At 31.5% G+C, this 26,759-nt stretch overlaps 1 protein-coding gene across 3 annotated transcripts in view; it reads left to right on the forward strand.

The window, feature by feature from the left end:
- The window catches only part of LOC142337087 (lactosylceramide 4-alpha-galactosyltransferase-like), a 147,027-nt gene that overhangs the window by 97,508 nt on the left and 22,760 nt on the right, over window positions 1–26,759 (forward strand). The window contains exons 1-3 of one of the 3 annotated variants that reach the window (XM_075386156.1): window positions 1,265–1,403; window positions 1,488–2,075; window positions 6,406–6,635. In XM_075386156.1, coding sequence (XP_075242271.1) covers window positions 1,495–2,075; window positions 6,406–6,635 — 811 coding nt within the window. In that variant the 5' untranslated portion in view covers window positions 1,265–1,403; window positions 1,488–1,494. Of the gene's footprint in view, window positions 1–1,264; window positions 1,404–1,487; window positions 2,076–6,405; window positions 6,636–26,759 lie in introns of those variants that run through there. The other 2 variants (XM_075386158.1, XM_075386157.1) reach the window with 2 other exon arrangements.

The following is a 26,759-nucleotide window of genomic DNA, read 5'->3' on the forward strand; positions in this document are numbered from 1 at the left end:
AAATAATTTTTCACGAAATCCTGTAATTTTTAGGAAATTCCTTTCAGTGGTCGTTATTTCAATCTAAATAATATATACGTAATTCTACCTATCACTGTGCAGGTGGCCATGTGCAGGTGAAATTAACCTGCACAATTTTCCCCAAAACTGCTTACCTGCACACCATTCAGGTATATTACCTGCAAAAAAAATTAATTCTAATGCTTATTTTTGATGCAAAAGAAAAACAACACTTGAGAAACTAATTTGTAAGTAATCTTTTCAGACAAAAAAATCGTTTATCACGGAGCCTATATATGATTTTTTCCAAGCTTGAAACAAATGATCAATAAAAGATTTTATCTTTTTATTGAATGACTACCATAACAATTTCGAGGGACCTTTGTATTATGCAAGATTTTTTTCAAATTAATTAAAAGTAGTAGTGAAAAACTGTACAAACTTTTTTTTAATTTGTTTATTTGCAGGATTTTTTGCTAAGTTATACCAGGTTAATTAAAATATATATAAAATTAAGTGAAAAATTTATGCTCGCACTCGTAAATTAAGAAGACCATGAGTGCCAAGCTCCCGTTGCTCGAGTGAAAACTTTGATTGGCCATAAAAAAAATCTCAGAGAGCCAGATTGGCTGCTGATTGCCTTCTGGAGATCAGTGCACCGTCTCTAGACGTCATGGAAGCTCAAGAGGCCCATAAAACAGCTAAGACATAATTGGCGTCCCTCTTTGCTCAGTGGTCCTTATCACGACAAAAAGTGCAGGGAAATTTACCTTAAAATTCAACTTTTTTAACCTGAAATGTGCATGTAGTCCTTGTGCACAATTTAACAGAAAATTACCTGAACAGTCTGAATGTCAGGTAAGTTTACATGCACAACCTAACTAAACTTTTCAAGTATTTAACCTATGCCGTGAGAGTACTGTAAAGGTAAACTACCTGAAAAGTTCATTTAAATTATGCAGGTAAATTTACCTGAAATTTGGACTGTTCAGGTAATTCTTAGGTAAATTGTGCAGGAAGACTACATGCAGCGTTTAGGTAAAATTGCCTGCAATTGCAGGTACGTGCAGGTACCGTGCAGGTAGTGTACTGGAACGCCAAAATACATGCACAGTTCAAGTAAATTTAACTGAGTTTTGAGTTAATTTTACCTGCACCTTTAATTTACCTGCAGATAATTTTGCCTGACTGTTATTGTTCATACCGATTGCATAATGTTAATATAACTTGTGTAAATGTCAAATACGATGTAACCTTTATAACTAGAACTTGTGTTATCACGATAGAAGTCAGTTTAAATGAATTCCGAGAAAATCAATTGAAGATTTTCTTAAAATTATTATTGAAAATCCTGTGGAAAGTTTCAGTCAAGTGACGATTGGGAGATTATAAGCGAACCAAAAGTGAGTAAAGATATAGTGAATTGCACAACTATTATCAGCCGTAACAGTAACGGTAATTGATTAAAGAATTCTTCCGTTGTTTAGGCAAGCTATGAGGAAACAAAAAACCATTCTATTGATTACGCTATCAGCAACCAGCATTATTTTATTGAACTGGTTTCCTCCAAGTTATGATGGATCCTCATATTCTTCTTTTTTCGCTCCAACAATATGCAAAAATATAATCTTGACACCTTTCCCAATTGAAAATCCCGACAAAAACAATCAAATATTCTTTATCGAAAGTTCGCCTTCTCAAAGAACCTTGAAAGGACGATTAATATGCGGTTTTGAGTCTGCTTTAAACAATGCCAATTTACCAGTGAAAATTATCTTTCTGACAAAAAGTCTTAAAATTAGCAGCCCCGCCCTCTGTTCATTGTTTGATAATTATTATCCTCATAAACTCAATGTTTACTACGCAGATCTTAATGAGTTATTCCGGGATACGCCCATTGAGGGAATCACAGAAAGATTGGATATGAAGAGTAAAATAATCAACGTTCAAATCAGCGATTTGATGCGAGGTGCACTTCTGTACAAGTACGGTGGATTCTACCTTGATCACGATGCGTGGAGTTTGACAGACCTTCGAGGAATCCGAAATGTGATTGTTATGGACAATGTCACAACGTAAGAAATAGCTTATTTTTAATTGTTCCGTTCATTCGTTTAAACTGTAATAACTTGTCGCCATCAATGCAAAAACTAAAATGTTACAGAAGCTTTATGGGGTGAAAATGCAATTTTCAATCACCAACGCCACTGAAAATTTCTTAAACTCTCCATAAGCGACACCGTCATTCAACTCAGAAAAGTAAGAACTTCGTTGAATGGAGTGGAAAACGAAAACATGGCACGTGTTCGTGGTGCGCACCAATATATCCACATGTTTGCATGTACGTTAGATTAAGGAACAAATGAACAACTTATTTTTATGTACGATTGTTCATGCATGTGTGGTGTCATATATTAAGTAAAAACTCGATCAAGTGAAAGAAAGTTTATCACACATTACGAAATTAAGATTTTGAATTTAAGAATGCAGCTTGTGTTAAAAAGATGCCTCCGTTATTGTTGAAAAATATTCGCCTGCAGCGGTGTACTGAGCTGCTACTGTTCATTCAAGGGTCCCCTATATTTGTCTTCATATAAGAAACTAATTAAAAAGTAACAAATGAATACGTTATCAGTAGGTTCTCTATTCTGCGCCCCTTTTTTCTACCGAAATCTATTACCGTGCAACAACGATAGGGGGTAAAATGATGCAGAAATTTGAAAAATAATTCACTATAATTGTAATAGTCGGCTCTGTCGTAGGTAGAAAAGTTGATAGGGATACGTGAATACATTATAGTGTTGAGTGGATTTTCAAGTGCAGTTTTTCATTTGTATTAAATCACCTTTCACCTAATTCCGACCAAACTTTTACTGACCATTAGAAGAAGGAAGAAGTTTATCACTGATTAACATTGACTGCAACATTTCTTTTAACAAATATTTTTTTAACAATTCTGTGGTGAGAGCCATAAAGTGCTCTGTTGAAAAACTGCAACAATTTTTTCCGAGAAAGCACGCATTCACATTGTCAGATCAAGTGAAAGACAGTCGAGAAAGAAATCAAGATCAGACAAAACTTGATCAAGTGAAAGAAAGTTTAACACAAATTACAAAAATAAGAGTTTGAATTTATGAATGAAATTTTTGTTAAATTGATGGCTCCGTTACTGTTGAAAAATATTCATGCACCTGCATCGGTGTAGTGAGCCATTTCAAGTACTATGAAGAACTTCTTCTGTGCTGTTTCCAAGTTAAGTTGTCCTGGCTGGCCTCGCAGATTTATGTGAAATAGGCATTTTTATTTGACAGGTAAGTAAGCTGTCATATAAAAAAAGAACAAAATACTAAAGAGATAAAATAATATGTGACGGGATCGAAGATGTGGTTCGTGTGCGTGGCTCGAACTGATTTGACTGTGTTGAATCGTAACAGTGCGCTGCAACAAGTAATCCGGTTAATGGATTTCGTTTTGTTTGTCATCTGGTTATAAATCATTCAATTTGCAATCTTCTGGTTGTGGAAAACTAAAAAGGTTGCAATGGGATTCGAACCAACGCATTGAACATTTTGGTGGAATAGTTATTTGAGCTAAGAATCGTCCGAACACCGTCCAGCTGTTATCGTTACGCTTAGTGAGTTAATTGGGTGTCTCTATTTCTAAAATGATTGGGTTTAAAGATTGGAAGAGTTAATAGATGAAAAAAAAATCAAATTCAAATAACAATAGAAAGACGAATTTGGATAATTTTTAAATCGACAGATAAGTAATAATAAAATTTCACAGAAAGGAAAGAGAGAAAGAAAAAATAGTTTGCAAGTAAAGTTAGCAAGAATGAGTAAAACTGGATAAAATTGCTACTCGACGCTTTAAAAATCTAGTCGACGCCATAGTGTAGTCAAGGGCCCCTATATTTGTCTTCATATAAGAAACTAATTTTAAAATACTTTCAAAAGGTGTCTATTAGTCTTTTCACAATTTGGGCGTTTTTCACCTCTTTTATCAGCACTTTCTCTATTCTGTGCCCCTTTATTCTGCCAAAATTCATTGCCGTGCAGCAGCGATAAGGTGTGAAATGATGCAGAAATTTGGAAAATTAAAACACTTTAAAGTTATTAGTCGACTCTGTCGTATGTACAAATGTTGATAGGGATACGTGAATACATTATAGCTTTGATTGGATTTTCAAGAACCGTTTTCCATTTGTTTTAAGTTAGCTTTCACCTAATTTCGACCACCTAACTTTAATGACACTAACTTTAATGACAATTTATGGCCTGATGGATACAAATTTTGTTTTTTCGTATTCGAGTTTCCGCCTAATATCTGATCACCTATGAAAATTTTCCTTGCTCAAAAAATATGCTTTAATTAATTAAAATAACGAAGTGAATTCAAATAGACAATTTTTACCGCTAAATAACACAAACTGCACCATTTTTTAACAAATAATTTTCAAAGAACTCTGTGGTGAAAAATTTATATGTTTTAATGGCTAATTAGCGATGATCGTGAAGAGTTGGATAATTGTTCCTTAACCCAATCTTTAAAACTTGAAAGTTGCCCATGCCAATCAGGTGAGAGCCATAAAGTGCTCTGTGCGAAAACTGCAACAATTTATTCAGAGAAAGCACGCATTCACAAAACTAGACTCTAGGCATTAAAAATGACTGAAAATGAAATAAAGACCAAATGTACTCGGTGCTTTAAAACATAGTAAACAAAATTGAGTTGATAATTCTTTTATCTGTAACCAGATAAACTTTACCTCTAATTGAGAGAGAAAGACTCTCTCAAACCCATATCGACAAAATTTTGATTTAAGTTTGTGTAAACCATGGATTTCTTAATTACCCTTAATGACGAGACAGGAACATGGTTGAAAAAAACTGTGCAAAAATTTATAATATCAATAATACAAAAAATAAAGAATAGCTGCATCGATCTCAAAAACCACAAATAAATCCAGAAATTTTTGGACCAACGTAGTAGCTCTCTGGTCACCGGCTTGTTTTTAATTGAAAGATGAAAAAATCAAAGTGAGATTAAGAAACAAAAACAACGAACAGCGAAAATAAATTTTAATTGAGTTTCTGGTACACCCCGGTCGAAGTGTCCAGACCGGTTAGATCTCTGTTTACACCATCTTCGAGCGCACACCTGCTCATGGTGCGCTCGGATTACATGGTCTGGAAAAATCTTAAAGCGCACCTTTGTCCGGAAAATTATCTGGAACTTGCCTGATCAGAGGCGAATTTGAGTGCACACTAGTCTGATCAGGCGGAATTTTGAACGCAATTGTGTCTGATCAAAAACCACTTAGAGTTTTTCTGTTCTTTTGTGTACTCAGACATGAAGGAACAATACAGCACGCTACTCATTTAGAGTCTAATGGCTCTAACCAAACAGTCCATCTGATAGTAATCGACGGTCCCTTTAATTTATTTTGAATAACTGGTAGATCAAATTAATCTATTGAGTCCGAAACATGCATCAATGACGACGTACTATACAATACTCTTAGAACTGGCGATGTAGAATTGGCCTAGAATTGGTTTAAAAACCATTCTCTGATCCGACTATTTCCAGCACACTTGAGTCTGATCAGAGGCAATTTCGAGCGCACTTGAGTCTGAGCAGAAATGATTTTGAGCGCACATGAGTCTGATCAAAGAAAATTTTGCGTGCACCTGAGTCTGATCAGAGGTGGATCAGAGCACACACTGGTCTGCTCAGAGGTGGGCTCGACCGCACACTAGTCGTATTAGGAGTTACTTTCAAGTGCACGATATTCTAATAAGGGGAGTTTTTACCAAACTTCGAGTGTGCATGCATTTTCGAGAGCACGATTAATTTGAGATTTACATGTAAATTAGAATTTTGCGTGCCACATGGAAAAAGAGAATTAGCGCAATTAGCGCCGAATGATGAGCTCACAATAGATTATTTTAGAGAAGCTATCGACCAGATATGTTTGACACTTAAAATATCAATTGACAAATCTCTCATGTAGCTTTGTGGTATATGATAGTCGTACTCTTTTAAAAGTAATATTTACTTCAAAATTAAATATTATATACTCACTTCTATGTTAAATATTTTGCCATTGTTAACAAGGAGGCTCGATAATGTACATTTGCTCGTAATGTTCGGACCTTGATTGCCCCCATCGTTGAATATATAAGTATAATTATGGATGGTCATTAACGAAGAAAAATCATTTCAAATGATAAAGTTTTTTCACTGCTAATTACATTATGTCATATCATCAAATCAACACCTTATATCTTGTATCATTCCAAATGTTTTTGGAAGGGTCTAAAATTTTGCTTAAAACTAAAAAATGATATTAAAAAATGTTGTGTCTTTTAAAGGCGATTATTAATCATGAGTTGATCTGTGTAGAAAGCCGACTGCCAGTTGTGAGGCCACATCAAGAGAGGAGTCATACGTGCTGAACCAGGGCACTATACAATTTGAACAGGGCAGTCCATTCATGCTCCTTTACATGAAACTTATGAATGAAAAATACCGAAGCGGCTTATCTTGGGGAGATTTGGGTCCACCATTAATGCATGAAGCAGCTGCCACCTTCTTGGGCTATCATCAAAGCAAACCCTCCACTCCTGTAACCAGTAAGTAAGCACTTCGAAAAACTTCCCTGGCCGAAAATTACCCGGAAATATTGCGAAATTTGCGGTTAATTTTGGCGAGAGAAAATTCTTTCAGCGACCGCCGTTCATAGCGGAGAAGGGGTGAAAGCGTTAAGTTTTAAGAATAGCTAAATTGAGATGGGCTCTAGTGAATTTTTTCACCTCATTGACCACAATTTGTGAAAAATTTCAGTGATTTCATCGTATTTCTTACCTTTTCTTAATTCTACAGGATTCCATATCCCTAATTCTGGTTACGAATTGCTTGATAGATTCTCCTTTCATAAAATTATTATGAATATAAAACTTCTGCATCATTCAAATTCAGCACAGATTTATTTTCTTCTGGAGAACTGTACAAAAGCGTGGTTTGCCAGTGTGCCAAATCAGTTTTGATATATACATCTATATATATATATATATATATATATATATATATATATATATATATATATATATATATATATATATTTATATATATATATATATATAATTATGGCGAGAGCCATATATATAATATATATATATATATATATATATATATATATATCAAAACTGATTTGACACACTGACTGACCACGCCTTTGCACAATTCTCCAGAAGAAAATAAATTTGTGCTGAACTTGAATGATGCAAAAGCTTTATTCATTATAATTATAAGAAAGGAGAACCTATCGAGCAATTCAAAACCAGAATTATAGGTATGGAATCATGTAAAATTTGGCAGAGATCTATCACTGTGAAGTAATTAGCTTATAAGATTTCTGAAACACCTTAAAAAACATTGAAAAAACTAAGTTTTTCCAATAAGTAATTTAAGTTCAAATTTAATCGATATGTAACAGATGTTGGCTGAGAGATAATGACTGGCACGTTTAATTGTTTGAATGCTGATTCAAACAAAAAACTCTCTTGACTAAACACAAAGAATAATTTGAACTATAACTATTATGAAACACGGCTAGGTTCAACATTATACCACTATAAACAGTCGCAAGAAAGTACAGGGTTCATTTATGGCAAATAGGGTGTTTGAGGGGGATTCCTCTAAGATTAAACTCCATAATGGAGTCTGTTATAGGAGACCTCGCTGGCGAAATTGGCAGACGTATCAAAAATTGAAAAATTTTTTGTTGGTCAAGCAAAATTGAGAAAAACATAATACTTTTTTACCACTATGAGGGTTACAGGTGCGTTTTAGATCTTTCAAAGGCTTTTGATTCTATAAACCACAAAGTACTGTTATGGAGACTTGAGAATATAGGTTTTGACGAACATGCTACCAATTTAAAAAAGAATTATTTGAATGAAAGATCTCAAAGTTTTGTCCTAAATGGAATTGAATCAGATTGGATTAATTTGAAAAGAGGAGTTCCTAAAGGTATTTTTAGGACCTTTTTTTATTTAACATTTACGTCACGAGTTAGCAAAGATTGTAGAAAAGGATTGCACGGTCGTCCAGTATGCAGACGACACTGTTCTTTTTACATCTGACACTGATGAAATATCGCCAAAAACAAAACTTGAACATAACATCTCAAAAATTATCGATTTTTTTGCAAAGTCCCAATTAAAAGTGAAAAAACAAAAAACAGAATATATTGTATTCAGCACCAGGAAGAGGTTAACAAATACTGTTCTGAATACCGACAACGAAGGAATAGCAGAATCAAATAGTGTGAAGTATCTTGGCATAATTATTGATAGCAAAATAAAATTTGATGGAGAAATGAAAAAGATTCTTTAGAAAATGGCTTGTGGAATAAAAGTTTTTTGAATACACTAAGTAAAATTTTACCAGAGAAAACGAAAATTTTATTGCTCAATGCAATAGTAATAAGTCATCTACATTATTCCGCTTTAATTTTGATAGGGTTGCAAAAGTCATTACTCACATCTTTAGAAAAACAATTGAATTGGGGAATAAAAACCATTTTTAATAAGAGAAAATATGATCGGTCCGCAGATCTCAAACTTCGCAACAAAATATTACCAGTCTCTTTTCTCTTGAAATATCATTGCTCAAAATGTTTTTTTCGCTTACTCAGCAACAATCTTCCAGCATATGAAATTAAACCTCTCTCTACCATGAGAATGAAACAACATGACAGGTCAAAAAAATAACGTCCGATACAAGAAAGAGCAATAAGTTTTTAACTAATTCTTTTATTGCACAAGCCATTCCAATTTATAATAGTTTGCCTTCTAGTATTAGACTGAAAACAACATCGAAAGCTTCCTTAAAAAAAGAACTGAAAGAACATTTTTGGAAAGAATTTTTGAAAAATAACTGATATGAAAGATGACATTGAGAGCATTAGATTTTTATTTTTTTTACTCTTCATGATGTACATATAAAATTGTGAGAACATTTTATAATCGCATTTTAGGCCATTTTTTACTAATGTAATGTCACAATTTAGTTAAGTAATTAAATGATTTTGTAATTTTACACAATGTTATATTCTTAACTGTACAATGCCTCTTTTACCATTTGCTTTTTATTCTTAAGTGTACCAGAGGAAATTAGCAATGTTCGTTTTTTTACTATCTAATTGCCCGACAAATGCTCCCAAATTTAAAATAGTATACCAAAGGCAACTGAATTTTGCTCAAAAATCGCGTTAGGCTAAAAGAGAAAAAATAGATATTATTAGAGGGAACCTGATCTCATGTTCAGTTCTGATAAACTCATATCCGTTCTTAATTCCTATTTTACCCATTAAAACACTACACCAAACCATAGGATACCAATGTAAACTTATTTTTGCTCAATAATCGCGTTGGAGCAAACGAAACAAATATTATTAGAGGGCAACTGATATCACGTTCAGTTGTGATAAATTCAAATCAATTCCTAATTCCCATTTAGCGCTTGCAAACAATATACTAAACCATACTTAGATTACTTAGCGTCGTACTATTGCGGTACCAAATTTTCCAAGGTACCTTTATAGGGCCAAAAAAGTTTTAAAGTCGTAAATAAACAAACAGCCAGGTATATCGAGCAATTTTGTAAAATCAATCTCTACTAGTTTTTGCCAGCATGGCAGCAGAAATACATCAGCAAAACTGATGTGGCACATTAACAAGCCACGCCTTCTTATCCTTCTCCAGGAGAAAACAAACTTGTGCTAAATTTGAATGATGCAAGAGCCTTTTCATTATTAATTGCTCTCAAACGAAGTTTGTAGCAATTATATTAGTCCTGTCGGTCTTTTTTTAATGCAATTTTTCGCTTGACCGATTTTTCGTCTGATGCTTTTGACTTTTCGTCCTGAAAAAAAAACGGGATAAACAGGTAGCACCCAGCGGGAATTAAGTGCTCTTAGAGCCTTTCAGCTCTGTTTCAGCTCAAACTCAAAATTATACTTATACTTATACTTATACTTATACTTATAGTGTGACGGGTGGTTCTCAGAGGTTGAAGACACCCCCACTGTTGAACCCCCACTATTGCCCTCACCCCCCTTCATTTTTTTGATAAAACTTTCTTTTTTCCAAGTGTTTTTTATTAAAATTTTCTGATTTAGGTTTTTTTCAGTCTCAAGAGTCAAGGAACTTCCTCTAGGGTTCGGAAATAAGTTACTGTATAATTTCTAGATTATATGGAATGTCTTGCAAGACTTTAACATCACGAATTTTGGCATATTTTTGACAATTTTCGCCATTTTTTTAATTTTTGACTTTTATAGTCATTATTCTGGTTTTTTTGAGCCACAAGGATCAGAAAAAATCCGTTAGGATTTGATAATAAGTTACTTGAGCTTTATTGCTGGCCATTGATTAATTTTTTCAAATTTTAATATCACAAGTGTTAGCAATTTTGTTTTAATAAAACTTGCATTTTTTTAAGTTGAATTTCTTTTTGTCATCTTTTAGGTTTCTCTAGCCTCAAGAGCCACGGAACTTCATCTAGGGTTTGATAATATGTTACTGCATAGTTTGTAGATGTATTGGAATGTTATTCAAGATTTTAATATCACGAATTTCAGCAATTTTTTCAAAATATTTGCAATTTTTTCATGTTTTGAACTTTTTCTGGCAGCAGAGGCCCTGGGATGTCCTTCAAGTTTTGATAAAAAGCTGCTGCATTGTTTCGCGGGTATATGGGATGGTTCTCAACATTTTTTATGACTCCAGTTTTAGTAACTTTTGGATAAAATTTAAAAATTTTAAAATTTTGGAAAAATTTTATGTTCCAAATGTACGGATATTTATGAGCCTGTGAAACTATTTCAGGTTTCTCTTCGGGTGAAACTTTTTTTTCTGTTTCTCATTCACGTTTTATCGCTCTCACTCGCTCTCTCTCTCTCTCTCTCTCTCTCTCTCTCTCTCTCTGTCTCTCTCTTAATTGATACCGCACTTCAGCTGCTGTTATGTGGCGTAAGGTCATCGTCTCTGATCCTCATTAACAATGAGTTATACTAGAATTTTTTATCATTAATGACATAACAAGTACATTTTATGAAATCATTGTTAAGTGCTCTCAAAAGCAATTTGTAGCAAATATATTAATCCTGTTATGAAATTTTTCGCTTGGCTGAATTTTCTTTTGACCCATTTGACTTTCGTCATCAGAGACGGGATAGAGGTAGCGCCCAGAGTTCACTATACCGTCCTAGCTGCTGACAAAGCCAACCGCTTGCCTGTCGTTAAAGAGCAATTCGCCCGACTTAGTCGGTTTTGTTCTTTTTAAGAAAGGAAAAACTCTCAAATATTAGTAACCAAAATTATGGATTTGGAATATTGTAGACTTTGACGGAGATCTTTTAGTGAGCAGTACTTAGTTTGTGGGATTTCTGAAGCACCTTGAAAAACAGAAAAAATACTCAGAGCTTTTTCCAAAGTAATATGATTTTATTTAATCATTTTGTAACAGGTGTTGGCTGAGAGATAACGGGTGACGCGCTCAATTGTTCGAACGACGATTTGAACGAAAAATTTTCTGGACTAAACAAAAAAATATTTGGAACTGTAACTGTCCTAAAACAAGGCATGGTTCAAATTTATCCCACTTTAAACAGTCGTAAGAAAGTACACAAACCATTTAAGGTAGTTTTATTGCTTTTGAGCCCGATTCTTTGGGGACTAAACCACATTATTGAGTCTATTATAGGAGACCGCGCATTCGAAATTGGCGGAGGTATCGATTTTTGAAATTTTTTCGTTGGTCAAGCAATATTTAGGAAAAGCTAACACTTGTTTATGATTATTTGATTGCTCAACAATAATTCCCTGTTTTGAAAAAAGATATAAATGTTATTGTGAGTTTACTCAAAACTTGATTTTGGCCGAAAGAAGAAAAATAGATATTATTATCTTGAAGCTGACCTCACGTTCAGTTGTGATGAAATCATATCAAGTCCCCCGGACAGCTGAAGCATGGCCAACGCTGCAAAATATATATTCTAGAAATAGGTTATGTCAACGTTAGGTTAATTGAAAGCAAAGGGTTACTCTGTTTCGGGTCGAGGTGTCAACGGTAAAAATTGCTTAAAATTGTAAAAATTGCGGTGAGTGAAGTGAAAATACGTGTGAGTTTTCTGTTAATTTTTTTGCGACGAACTTTTGTAAGATTCGCACTTTTTAGCGGTGAATTTTTTTTCTTTCACTGCTTCCCGTTGATAGCGGCAATTTTTTTTTCACCGCTTAAGCGATGAAAATGAAAAAACTTACCGCTAAAAGCCGCAGATATTACAAAACTTTGAAGCACTTGTTTTTCATAACGCTTATTGAATCTGACTCAAATTCACAAGAATCATCATTGAAAAAATCGACAGATGGCGCCATGGAATAAGAAATGGCTGCCATGCGGAAGGTGAGAGAAACGAATCCGTAGTATCTGGCAGTCTTTGGTAGGAAATCCTGTGAGTACTGCCAATTAGGTGAAATTAAAAAATTCACGACTAAAAACCGCAAAACTTACAAAAAATTACCGCTCTTCACGCAATTCTTACATTACTTTTTGAAAAAATCTCGATCCAGGATTTTACCTTTGTCATGAAATCATGTTCGTCGAAAATTTTATATGTAGGTAAGTCTATTTGTTGAGACGTCACAATAGGAGACAACGAAGGGGTTCTTACATTCCTAATGCTTTCTTCAGTAACACTTTATCAAGCATAACAAAGTGAAAAATACAAGGAGCTTTAGCAAATAACTTCTCCAATCTTTTAAGTTGCTGTCACCGGTAATAATGTGTGCGGGGTACTTCCAGCGTTAAGAGAAGGCGAGATTCATCAAACTCTTTTTGTATTTATTTTCATTTTTTTAATACAAATTTAAAAGGATTCGAACAGAAATCCTATACACTAAACAAAGAAATATTTTGAACTATAACTGTTTTGAAACTAGGCAAGGTTCAAATTTATCCAACTTTAAACAGTTGTAAAAAAGTACGCGATTCACTTAAGTTGAATTTAGGGTATTTGAGCGGATTCGTTGGGGACTAAACAACATTGTGAAGTCTATTATAGGAGACCGCGCTTTCGAACTTGGCAGTTGTATCAAATTCTTAAAACGATTTTTTTTGTTGGTAAAGCACAATTTAGAAAAAGCGAAGTTTTATTTATGAGTAGCTGATTGCTAAACAATAATTCCCTGTTTTGAAAAAAGAGAGTTAACTCAAAGTTAACGTAAGTTTGCTCAAAAATTGCGTTAGGCCGACAGAGAGAAATAGAAAATTAGATATTATTATTATAAAACTGATCTCCCGTTCAGTGGAGATAAAATCATATCAATTCCCAAGGACCGCTAAAGCTTGGCCACACGCCGAAACATATATATATTCTAGAAATAGGTTATGTCAATGTTAGATTAATTGAACGCAATGGGTGACTCTGTCCCGGGTCGAGGTGTCAACGATAAAAATTTCTAAAAATTGTAGGATTTTCGGGAATGCTGTACAAATATGTGAGAATTTTCGGTATTTTTTTTTCAATAAGCTTTTGTAAGATGCGCAGTCTTTATCGGTGATTTTTTTCACTGCTTCGTCATGGCAGCGGCAATCTATTTTTTCCACCGCTTAAGCAGCGAAAATGAAAAACTCACGGCCAAAAGCCGCAGATCTTACAAAATTTTGAAGCATTTGTTTTCATAACGTTTAATGAATCTGACTCAAATTCACAAGAATCATCATTGAAGTAATTGACAGATGGCACCGTGGAAAATGGCTGCCATGCGGAATGTGAGAGGTAGGACTCCGTATTCTGCAGTTTTTTCGTTAAAAATTCGGTGAATCCGGCCAATGAGGTGAAATTTAATATTTCACCACTGAAAACCGCAAAACTTACAAAAAATCAACGCTATTCACCGCAATTCTTGCATTTTTTTTTTCGAGAAAACCTCGATCCAGGATTTTATTTTTGTCATGGAATCAAGTTCGTTCAAAATTTTTTATGTTGGTACGTCTTTTTGTTGAGACGTCATAAGAGACAGCAAAGGGGTTCTTACATTCCTAAAGTTTCCTTCAGTAATTCTTGCTCAAGCGTAATTAAGTGAAAAAAAAACAAATAGCATTATCTAATAGTTTTTCAACCTTCCTTTTACATTGGCGTCCCAGTAAGTAATGTTTGCAGGGTACTTCCAGCGTTAAGAGAGGAGGAGAATCATAAAAACGTTTTTTTTGTTTTCATGTTTTTAACAGAAATTTAATTACGACGTCACATCAAACATTCTGTTATTTTTCGAGTAAACCAAACACATGTTTGCCTAAAAAGGCAAGTTAACGCAAAATTTATATTTCATTACTAATGATTAAATGATCCATGGCTTTAATATTATTATTAAATCTATAATTAATATTCACGCTATCCTCTGGATGACACCCACTACCAATCTCATTAATTTACTTGCATCATTAGTTTTGTTCATTGATATTATTATTCTCAAAACCAACTAATATGTTTTGAGGTCTTTCATCACGATGTCCTATGCCGAGCGAGATCAAACAAAAATAAAATAGCAGTAGGAACCTTTTTGTAGAATGTTTTTCTTTCATGAAAATTAAAATCAATTTCACTCTTTATATTTTATTTCATTGTGCAATTTTTCTGATATCATTACAAGGGTCAATTCCTGACACTCACTAAGATAATCTTACATAGACTAGACCTCTGATCTCCATATTATCATCATCAGTTACTGCTTTAGCACCAGCATTAACTCTATGTAAAGCACTATCATTATCATTTCTTTTAAATATTATTTCTAATATATAAATATATATATATATAGAGTCTTCTAGCAATATATAATCTTACTCTTCTAGCCATAAATAGTTCCAGCTATATATAACCTTATCTAAATCATTAACAAAACAAAAACAAATAGATCTTTCATCTTAATCATCATATACATATAACAACGTTTACCAGCAGCTTGATCATCTTTTGATTGTCTACCTTTTCGCGTTGATCTCTAACAGAACCAATCTCATATTCATCACCAGCACTAGTTGATAACTTATACATCAATAGGTTACGATGACAATGATCTGTCTATTCAATTGTTTTACCACAGCTAGTTTGAAGTATAACTTAACTAAACAATGTGATCAGACCAAAATTAACCGATCTAATATTAGCTCTATTTCCAAAAACACCACCAGCATTATTCGGTACAAAAGCTCAATCTCGAGATAAGAATCTTGTATGTTTAAAAGATTTTCTTCTCTTTTGAGGATGATAGAAATTTTACTGTTAACAGTATTCATAGTTGCTGGGTTATTAGGTTTAATTTTTTTTATCATAATTTTGGGTATATCATTTTATAGCTATAAATTGCGTCCAATTTGAATTCTACTTTAAGATATCAAAAAAAGAAAAAGTAACAGAATTCAATAAAGCATTTATTAAATTCTAAAAAAACACACAACCTATTTTTATGGGAGCCACAAAGTTTAACTAAGTAGCTATCTAAAACTAATGATGACCATACACTTAAATTTATATCAAGAAAAACCAACAGAATGGTTTAACTTTAATGAACCTGTACTCCACATTTCAACGTTTGTGTTAATAAGATTATCTGTTTATGTTTCCGTGTTAAATGATTTTTATTCGAGTAACAAAATTACAAACCTATGGAATTGAAGGTGAACATAATTCTTTTATTGTAGTTTCTATTGGTGAAGTTTCACTTGAAGATGATGCAATCAATTTTTGAAAAAACTATAGCTGCTTAAGATTCATCTCAAATTACAGATACAGTAAAAGTAGAAGCTAATGTTAAAATAGAAACAGAAAAGAATACAAAAAAAGGCAGATCGAGAAAGTACATGGTGTAATTGGTTTCAACATACCTAACTCAATTGCATTATTATTTGGATTTATAAAACAAAAAGTGCACAACAAGCAAAAATATAGCAAGTAAATTGTTGATATGATGAGTTTTAATACAATTAACATTTATTCTAACTTTACACCGGGTGATAAAGATAATAGTAAAGACTTTGATACTTTATTCACATTCAACCTCACTGAAACACCTGGTTATATGATAACTCTGCACGAACAAAACCTTCTTATCAAAGCGTAACAAAAGAAACAGTAGTGTATATTGAATTTACTGTTAAAGATGAATATGGAAGACTAATTGAATTTAGTGGTGATGAGTTAAATCTTACTTTACACATGATATAGTTACCAACACTGTTGATCAATTTAATCAATATATTAATCATTTTAACAGTCATAAAATTAATGTTAACAACAACTTTGGTATTAATCATAGTATTAATCATATCTTAATATTAATCTTAACTCAAAATCATTCCTCTCAGTTCAATTAACTCTAAGTTTACCGTTATCTATAACAATACAATTCTGTGATTCTCTTCAAACTTTATTACATAAACCACCAAAGTTATCAGATTGTATATCAAGCTCATTAGAGAAACCACTATATATATATATATATATATATATATATATATATATATATATATATATATATATATATATATATATATAAATATATATATATATATATATATATTGATATAAATATATATATATATATATATAGTATTCACAAGCTTAACCCCTTGGTTCAAATAAAATAAATAGATAACTATTCTCTATGACATTTTGAATATCTAATGGAAATATAATTTGATTAAGATATACCACATTACACTTATTATGTCTACTTCTACAGAAGTATTCATTTAAAACTTTCTCTTTGGCCTAAATTTCGTCAAATAACATCTCCTTAGGCTGTTGATTAGGAGAAGGTATATCCATTATATTTCCGATAAACTCAACACCAGCACACCTATTAACATTTTTAAAACCTCATTTTGACCACCAGTATGACCAATGATATACAACTTATCAAAGTGTGATCTATTCATAATTAGATTTTCTAATAGACATATCCTACCCATCGACTAGGCTCAGATGCTATACCTCTAAATATTTCTGGAAATTGAACAATATAGTTAATAATATTACTATTAATAATTTTTCTAATCTCGTTTTAAGTATTATCACTACTAGTATAATTATTCTATTACTGTTAGTATTTTGATTACCAATATTTTTATAACTATTATTAACACTACTATTACCACACAAACAATTACACTTTTTTGATAAAGTTTCACTTTAAGATGATGAAATTAATCATCGAAATAACACTAGGTGCTTATGATTCATTTCAAATAACAGAGATAATAAAAGTAGAGGCTAATGTTATAAGAGAAGCAGATAAGAATACAATGAAAAGTCAGATGGAGAAAACACAGGTTGTAATTGGTTTCGATATACATAATTCAATTGCATCATTATTTGGATTTTTAAAATAAAAGTGCACAACAAGCAAAAATTTAGCAAGTAAAATTGCTGATACGATGAGTTCTAATACAATTAACTTTTATTGCATTTTCATACCGGTTATTAAAGATAAAAGTAAAGACTCTGATACATAATACTCATTCAACCTAGTTGAATTACCTGGTTATATGATAAATTTGCACCGACAAAACTTTTATATCAAAATGTAACAAAAGAAAGAATAGTATAAATTGAATTTAGAGTTAATGATGAAAATGGAGAGATAATAATAACTTGATAATAGTGGTGATGAGTTAAATCTTACATTACACATGATATAGATACCAACTATTTTGATCAAATTAATCATAATATTATTCATATTAACAATCACAAAATTAATGTTAACAATAAATTTAGTATTAATGATAAAATTAATCCCATTTTAATTTTAATCATATACCTAAATCTTTCTTGTCATTTCAAATCACTCTAAGTTTAGCGTGATCTATAAAAAAAATATTTCTATGATCCTCTTCAAACTTCAATAAACAAACCACCAAAGTTATCAGATTATATCTCACACTCATGAAAGAAATCGATATAAATATAGTATTTCTAATCTTAAACCCTTTGTTCAAATAGTATAAATAGATAACTATTCTCTATAACAATTTGTATATCTAGTGGAAATATACTCTGATTAGGATATACCATATTACACTTAATATGTCTACCTCTAGAGAAGTATTCATTCAAACTTTCTCAATGGCCCTAGCATCGTCAAATATCATAGTTTTAACCATCTCCTTAGGTTGTCGATCAGGTGCGGATAGATCCATCATCTTTCCAATAATCTCAACATCAGCACCCCCATTAACATTATTAAAACTTTCATCTTGACCACCAGTAAGACCAATGATATGCAACTTATCAAAGTGGGATCTATTCATAATTAGATTTTCTAATAGACATTTCCTACCCATCGACTAGATCCAGAAGCTATACCTCTGAAGATTTCTGAAAACTGAACAATATAATTGCTAATATTACTATTAGTATTTTTTCTAATCTCATTGTAAGCAATATCACTATTACTATAATTATTCTCGTTACCAATATTATTTCGATTATTAATATTTTTATCACTTTTACTACTAATGTCACTTCTATTACCAATCAACCAAAAACACTTATTATTGGTGAAACTTCACTTCGAATGCAATCGATTTTCGAAATAACTTTAGGTGCTTATGATTTATCTCAAATAACAGAGATAATAAAAGTAGAAGCTAATGCTATAACAGAAGCAGATAATAATAAAATAAAAAGTCAGATGGATGGAGAAAGTAGAGGGTGTAATTGGTTTCAACATACCTAACTCAATTGCATCATTATTAGGGTTTATAAAATAAAAGTGCACAACAAGCAAAAATATAGCAAGTAAAATTGTCGAAGCGATGAGATTTAATACAATTAACATTTATTGCATTTTCATACCGGGTATTAATGATAAAAGTAAAGACTTTGATACATTATACTCATTCAACCTAGCTGAATTACCTGGTTATATGATAATTTTGCACCGACAAAACTTTTATATCAAAATATAACAAAAAGAAGAATAGTATAAATTGAATTTAGAGTTTATGATGAAAATGGAGAGATAATAATAACTTGATAATAGTGGTGATGAGTTAAATCTTACATTTCATATGATATAACTACCAACTATTTTGATCAAATTAATCATAATATTATTCATATTAACAATCATAAAATTAATGTTAACAATAAATTTAGTTTTAATGATAAAAGTAATCCCATTTTAATTTTAATCATATACCTAAATCTTTCTTGTCATTTCAAATAACTCTAAGTTTAGCGTTATCTATAAAAAAAAATATTTCTATGATCCTCTTCAAACTTCATTAAATAAACCACCAAAGTTATCAGATTATATCTCACACTCATGAAAGAAATCGATATAAATATAGTATTCCTACGCTTAAACCCTTTGTTCAAATAGTATAAATAGATAACTATTCTCTATGTCATTTTGTATATCTAGTGGAAATATACTCTGATTAGGATATACCATATTACACTTAATATGTCTACCTCTACAGAAGTATTCATTCAAACTTTCTCATTGACTCTAGCATCGTCAAATATCATAGTTTTAACCATCTCCTTAGGTTGTCGATCAGGTGCGGGTAGATCCATCATCTTTCCGATAATCTCAACATCAGCACCCCCATTAACTTTATTAAAACTTTCATCTTGACCACCAGTAAGACCAATGATATACAACTTATCAAAGTGTGATCTATTCATAATTAGATTCTCTAATAGACATTTCCTACCCTTCGACTAGATCCAGAAGCTATACCTCTGAAGATCTCTGAAAACTGAACAATATAATTGCTAATATTACTATTAGTATTTTTTCTAATCTCATTGTAAGCAATATCACTATTACTATAACTATTCTCGTTACAAATATTATTTCGATTATTAATATTTTTATCACTTTTACTACTAATGTCACTTCTATTACCACTCAAACAATAACACTTATTATCGGTGAATCTTCACTTGAAGATGATGCATTCAGTCAACGAAACAACACTAGGTGCTGATGATTTTACCTCAAGTTAAAGAGATAAAAAAAGTAGATGCTAATGTTATAAGAGAAGCAGATAAGAATACAATGAAAAGTCATATGGAAAAAATACAGGGTAAAACTGGTTTCAATAAACACAACTCAATTGCATCCTTACTTGGATTTATAAAACAAAAGTGAAAAAGCAAAATTTAAACAAGTAAAATTGTTGATTTGATGAGTTTTATTACAATTAACATTCATTGTAATTTCATACCGGGTGTGAAAGATAATAGTAAAGAATTTGATATATTATACATATTCAACTTAATTGAATCATCCGGTTACATGATAACTTTGCACCGACAAACGTTTTAAATTAAAATTTAACAAAAGAAAGAATAGTGTATATTGACCTTAGAGTAAAACAAGAATTTGGAAGACTAATTGAATTTAGTGGGGATGAGTTGAATTTTACATTACATATGATATAATTACCAACATTTTTGATCAACTTAATCAAAATATTAATCATATTAACAATATTAAAATTAATAATAACACTAAATATAGTATTAATCATATATTAATCCTGTCTTAATTTTAATCATACACCTAAATCATTCTTCTCAGTTCAATTAACTCTAAGTTTACCGTTATCTATAACCATATAATTCTATGATTCTCTTCAAACTTCATTAAAAAAAACCACCAAAGTTATCAGATTATATCTCACACTCATTAAAGAAATCAGTATGTTTAGTATTCATAAGCTTAACCACTTGGCTCAAATAATAGAAATAGATAACAATTCCCTATGACATTTTGTATATCTTATGGAAATATACTTTGATTAAGAAATACCACATTGCACTTATTATGTCTACCTCTTCAGAAGTATTCATGTAAAAGTTTTTCATTGGCCCTAACTTCGTCAATTATCATAGTACTCTCCATCTCGTTAGGTTGTTGATCAAGAGAAGATAGATCTATTATATTTCCGATAAACTCAACATCAGCAGCCGTATTACCATTATTAAAACCTTCGTATTGATCACCAGTATGAACAATGATATACAACTTATCAAAGTGTGATCTATTCATAACCAGATTCTTTAATAGACATGTCCTACCCATCGACTAGGTCCAGATGCTATACCTCTGAAGATTTCTGAAAATTGAACAATCTAATTGTTAATATTACTATTAGTATTTTTTCTAATCTCATTGTAAGCAATATCACTATTACTATATTTATTCTCGTTACCAATATTATTTCAATTATTAATTTTTTTATCACTTTTACTACTAATGTCACTTCTATTAGCACTCAAACAATAACACTTATTATTGGTGAATCTTCACTTGAAGATGATGCAATCAGTCAACGAAACAACACTAGGTGCTTATGATTTTACCTCAAATTAAAGAGATAAAAAAAGTAGATGCTAATGTTATAAAAGAAGCAGATAAGAATACAATGAAATTTCATATGGAAAAAATACAGGGTAAAACTGGTTTCAGTAAACACAACTCAATTGCATCCTTATTTGGATTTATAAAACAAAAGTGAAAAAGCAAAATTTAAACAAGTAAAATTGTTGTTATGATGAGTTTTATTACAATTAACATTCATTGTAATTTCATACCGGGTGTAAAAGTTAATAGTAAATAATTTGATATATTATACATATTCAACTTAATTGAATCACCTGGTTACATGATAACTTTGCACCGACAAATGTTTTATATCAAAATTTAACAAAAGAAAGAATAGTGTATATTGAACTTAGAGTTAAATAAGAATATGGAAGACTAATTAAATTTAGTGGGGATGAGTTGAATTTTACATTACACATGATATAATTACCAACATTTTTGATCAATTTAATCATAAAATTAATCATATTAACAATAATAAAATTAATATTAACAATAAATATAGTATTAATCATATATTAATCCTGTCTTAATTTTAATCATACACCTAAATCATTCTTGTCATTTCAATTAACTCTAAGTTTACCGTTATCTATAACCATATAATTCTATGATTCTCTTCAAACTTCATTAAAAAAAACCACCAAAGTTATCAGATTATATCTCACACTCATTAAAGAAATCAGTATGTTTAGTATTCATAAGCTTAACCACTTGGCTCAAATAATAGAAATAGATAACAATTCCCTATGACATTTTGTATATCTTATGGAAATATACTTTGATTAAGAAATACCACATTGCACTTATTATGTCTACCTCTTCAGAAGTATTCAGGTAAAAGTTTCTCATTGGCCCTAACTCCGTCAATTATAATAGTTTTCTCCATCTCGTTAGGTTGTTGATCAAGAGAAGGTAGATCTATTTTGTTTCCGATAAACTCAACATCAGCAGCTCTATTACCATTATTAAAACCTTCGTATTGATCACCAGTATGAACAATGATATACAACTTATCAAAGTTTGATCTATTCATAACCAGATTCTCTAATAGACATGTCCTACCCATCGACTAGGTCAAGATGCTATACCTCTGAAGATTTCTGAAAACTGAACAATATAATTGCTAATATTACTATTAGTATTTTTTCTAATCTCATTGTAAGCAATATCACTATTACTATAATTATTCTCGTTACCAATATTATTTCAATTATTAATTTTTTTATCACTTTTACTACTAATGTCATTTCTATTACCACTCAAACAATAACACTTATTATTGGTGAAACTTCACTTCAAATGCAATCGATTTTCGAAATAACTTTAGGTGCTTATGATTTATCTCAAATAACAGAGATAATAAAAGTAGAAGCTAATGCTATAACAGAAGCAGATAATAATACAATAAAAAGTCAGATGGATGGAGAAAGTAGAGGGTGTAATTGGTTTCAACATACCTAACTCAATTGCATCATTATTAGGGTTTATAAAATAAAAGTGCACAACAAGCAAAAATATAGCAAGTAAAATTGTCGAAGCGATGAGATTTAATACAAATAACATTTATTGCAATTTCATACCGGTTGCTTAATTAATAGTAAAGACTTTGATACATTATACACATTCAACATAGCTGAATCACCTGGTTATATGATAACTTTGCACCGACAATATTTTTATATCAAAATGTAACAATAGAAAGAATAGTGTATATTGATTTTAGAGTTAAAGATGAAATTGGAAGACAAGTTGAATTTTGTGGTGATGAGTTCAATCTTATATTACACATAATATAGTTATCAACAATGTTGATCAATTTCATCGTAATATAATTCATATTAACAATCACAAATCTAATGTTATGAATGATTTTAGTATTAATCATAATATTAATCCTATCTTAATTTCAGTCATATACCTAAGTCCTTCATCTCATTTCTTTTAGCTCTAAGTTTACCGTTATCTATAACAATATAATTCTTTGATTCTCTTCAAATTTCATTTAAAAAAACCGCCAAATTATCAGATTATGTCTCACACTAAATTTAGTATTCATAAGCTTAACCCCTTTGCTGAAATAATATAAATAGATAACAATTCTCTATAGTATTTTGTATATCTAATGCAAATATACTTTGACTAGGATAAACCACATTACACTAACTATGTATACCTCTACAGACGTATTCATTCAAAACTTTCTCATTGGCCCTAACTTCCTCAAGTATCATAATTTTAACCATCTCCTTAGGTTGTTGATCAGGAGAAGGTAGATCCATTATATTTCCGATGAACTCAACATCAGCACCCCCGTAACACTATTCAGATCTTCATATAGATCGCCAGCACGATCAATGATATACAACTTATCAAAGTGGGATCTTTTCTTAATTAGATTCTCCTGTAGACCTGTCCTACCTATCGACTAGGTCCAGATGCTATATCTCTGAAGATTTCTGGAAACTGAACAATATATTTAATAATATTACTATTAGTATTTTTTCTAATCTCATTGTAACCAATATCACTATTACTATAACTATTTTCATTACTAATATTGTTTTGATTATTAATATTTTCATCATTTTTACTATTTTTGTCACTACTATTACCACACAAACAATAACACTTATTTTTGATCAAGTTTCACTTAAAGACGATGCAATTAATTTTCCAAATAACACTAGGTGCTTATGATTCATCTCAAATAACAGATATAATAAAAAGTAGAAGCTAATGTTATAACAGAAGCAGATGAGAATACAATGAAAAGACAGATAGAAAAAATACACGGTATAATTTGTTTCGATATACCTGACTCAATTGCATCATTATTTGAATTTATAAAACCAGAGTGCACAACAAGCAAAAATATAGCAAGTAAAAATGTCGATACGATGAGTTTTATTACAATTAACGTTAATTGTAATTTTATACCGGATAGTAACGATAATAGTAAAGACTTTGATATATTATACACTTTCAACCTAAATTAATCACCTGGTTATATGATAAATTGCCACCAACAAAACTCTTATATCGTGACAGACAATCAACTGCTAGCAAAAGGTACTTAACATCGCGATTGTGTTTTGCAAGGCTGTTAACATATGCTAAAACCAATGACCAAATTTTATTGATATCTTTCACAATCACTTTAAGTCTGGAAAATTCCATTTGAATCGAGCGGTATTTTGCTAAGGACGGCTTGGTATCTAAATATGACTTGACTTTTGCTAATGACAGTTTGCTGTGTTTTTGTAATCGTCAATTGATAATCTCTTGATCAATTTTCTCGGTTGAATGTTGCAATTTATACAAAAACGATAAAATTGGTACATCCGTGGCATCCGTGGGCTTATTGTCAATATAAATTAGTCGGCTCTCTTCCCCAATAGTGATTTGGTTTGATTGAAGAATGAAATCAAGTACTATTTCCGCAAGTTTGATTCTGTGACTTTCTTTTAATTTAACGTTTTTCATTATCGACTCAAATTATTCAACTGTTGGTTTTTTTGTGACAATTGGATCCCTTTCACTGTCATCACTAGAAGCCTCCATTTTTTTCCTCCTCTTCAAATTTGGTTGGATCTGTTCGGACCACTCTCTCTGCTTTATCTAAATCTTGTTCAATAATTGTTGGATCTGTTTGAATCACTCTATCCTTTTTTCCTACAACCTCTTCATTTATTAGCTTGTTTCGTTGCATGAGTGATAACTGAATAGCTTTGTTTTTATATTGTGGGTTTTCAATAATTTCGCTCTTTTGGGGTTGCTTCGTTATAACATACGTTATGGAATTAAAAAGAACTCTTCTGTATGCATTATGGTTCTATCAAGTAGAAATAACACGTTTTTAACAGTTCTGACGTTGACCAACCGTTTTTAACAGTTCTGATTCTCTACCAAGAATTCTTTTGTTTTCTTTCAAACTGTTTGTTTAGATAAAATTTTTCGAAATGATTTTTCGTGAGTTTCAATTACTTTTTTATTAATCGCAGCATTACCGTTGACTACGTTGAGTAAACATTCGCAGAGAAATTAAATAAAGTTTTCGAAAGCTGTCTTTATCAGTTTTTTCTAAGTTGATGTCGCTTGACTGAAGCGTTTGCGCAGCATACATAGTTCTCTCTGTTTCATTTGTTAAATTTGTTATTACAGCTTCCGCAGACGGTAAGCAGAAAAATGATGGTCCTGTTGGCACAATGTTTGAGCAGTATCGTAAAACGTCCGACGTCTTTGGGTCTAAATCAATTAATAAATGACCAAAAGGTTGCTTGGTAGCTAGCGCGTAACTTTCTTTAAGAAATTGTGTGTTGTTGAGATGTCGACCAATTAAACCAATTTTTTGAACCTCACGTGGTGATTTCAATAAATTAGTTGTTGTTGTATTCAAGTCGATTGTTCTGGACCACTTGCCTTGTTGGAAAAAATTGTGCTTAACGTAAATAACGCTTATATTTTTGTGACGACCTGCAGTTTCAAGTTTTCAAAAGTCTTTGTCGTTAAAAATTTCTTCGCATGAATCATCAAAAACAAGATGACAGTTTTCAAACTCTGAAACAACTTCGAAACTTGATTAAAAAATTGATTAAGATTTAGGTGAACAAGTGTTATGTAGTTACATTTTAAAAATCAATTCGGTTTTGCCACAACAAGATGGACCAGACACTGCCATAAAGAGTCGATCGCTTTTTGAAATAATTTTATTCATAGCTTTGGGTTTGGAAGTGCGTAGCCAACTGTGCAAGAGTGGAGCGAAAACCAAAATGTTGACTCCTCGCAATCCAATTGAAAAACCACCAACTTGATAAGAGATACTGTAATAAGAAAAACTATATTGAAAATTTGAGTAAAATAAACAACTTCTGATCATGGCACTCTTGAATTGCAAAATCTTCAAGATCTCGTTTCCTTTTGATTCTCACCGAAAACTAAGTCTGTTATGCCACCCACCGAATCTAACTGATCCGCATCTGAACTCATTGTGAAAACAGTGTTTGAAAAATGAATTAACAAAATAATTAAATTTTCAAATCAACTTGAATTTTAGTTTTGTTAGTCAACCATAAAAAATTCATAAGTTGTATAATGAGATTTTTTTAAGCAACTGTATGGCTTGCTTTCATGCCATACTCCATCCCGTAATACGTAACTGAATCGACACATCCTTGTTCCACAAGCTGCTTAATTTCTTTAGGTAGTTTTTCATCTTTCAGAGGCACATGCACTGGAACTGACCGACTCGGCATTGGTAATGGGCGGTTAGACTCAGTCTTT

This window comes from Convolutriloba macropyga, chromosome 3, assembly GCF_964194025.1.
Source record: "Convolutriloba macropyga chromosome 3, txConMacr16.3, whole genome shotgun sequence".
NCBI classification, from domain to species: Eukaryota; Metazoa; Xenacoelomorpha; order Acoela; family Convolutidae; genus Convolutriloba; species Convolutriloba macropyga.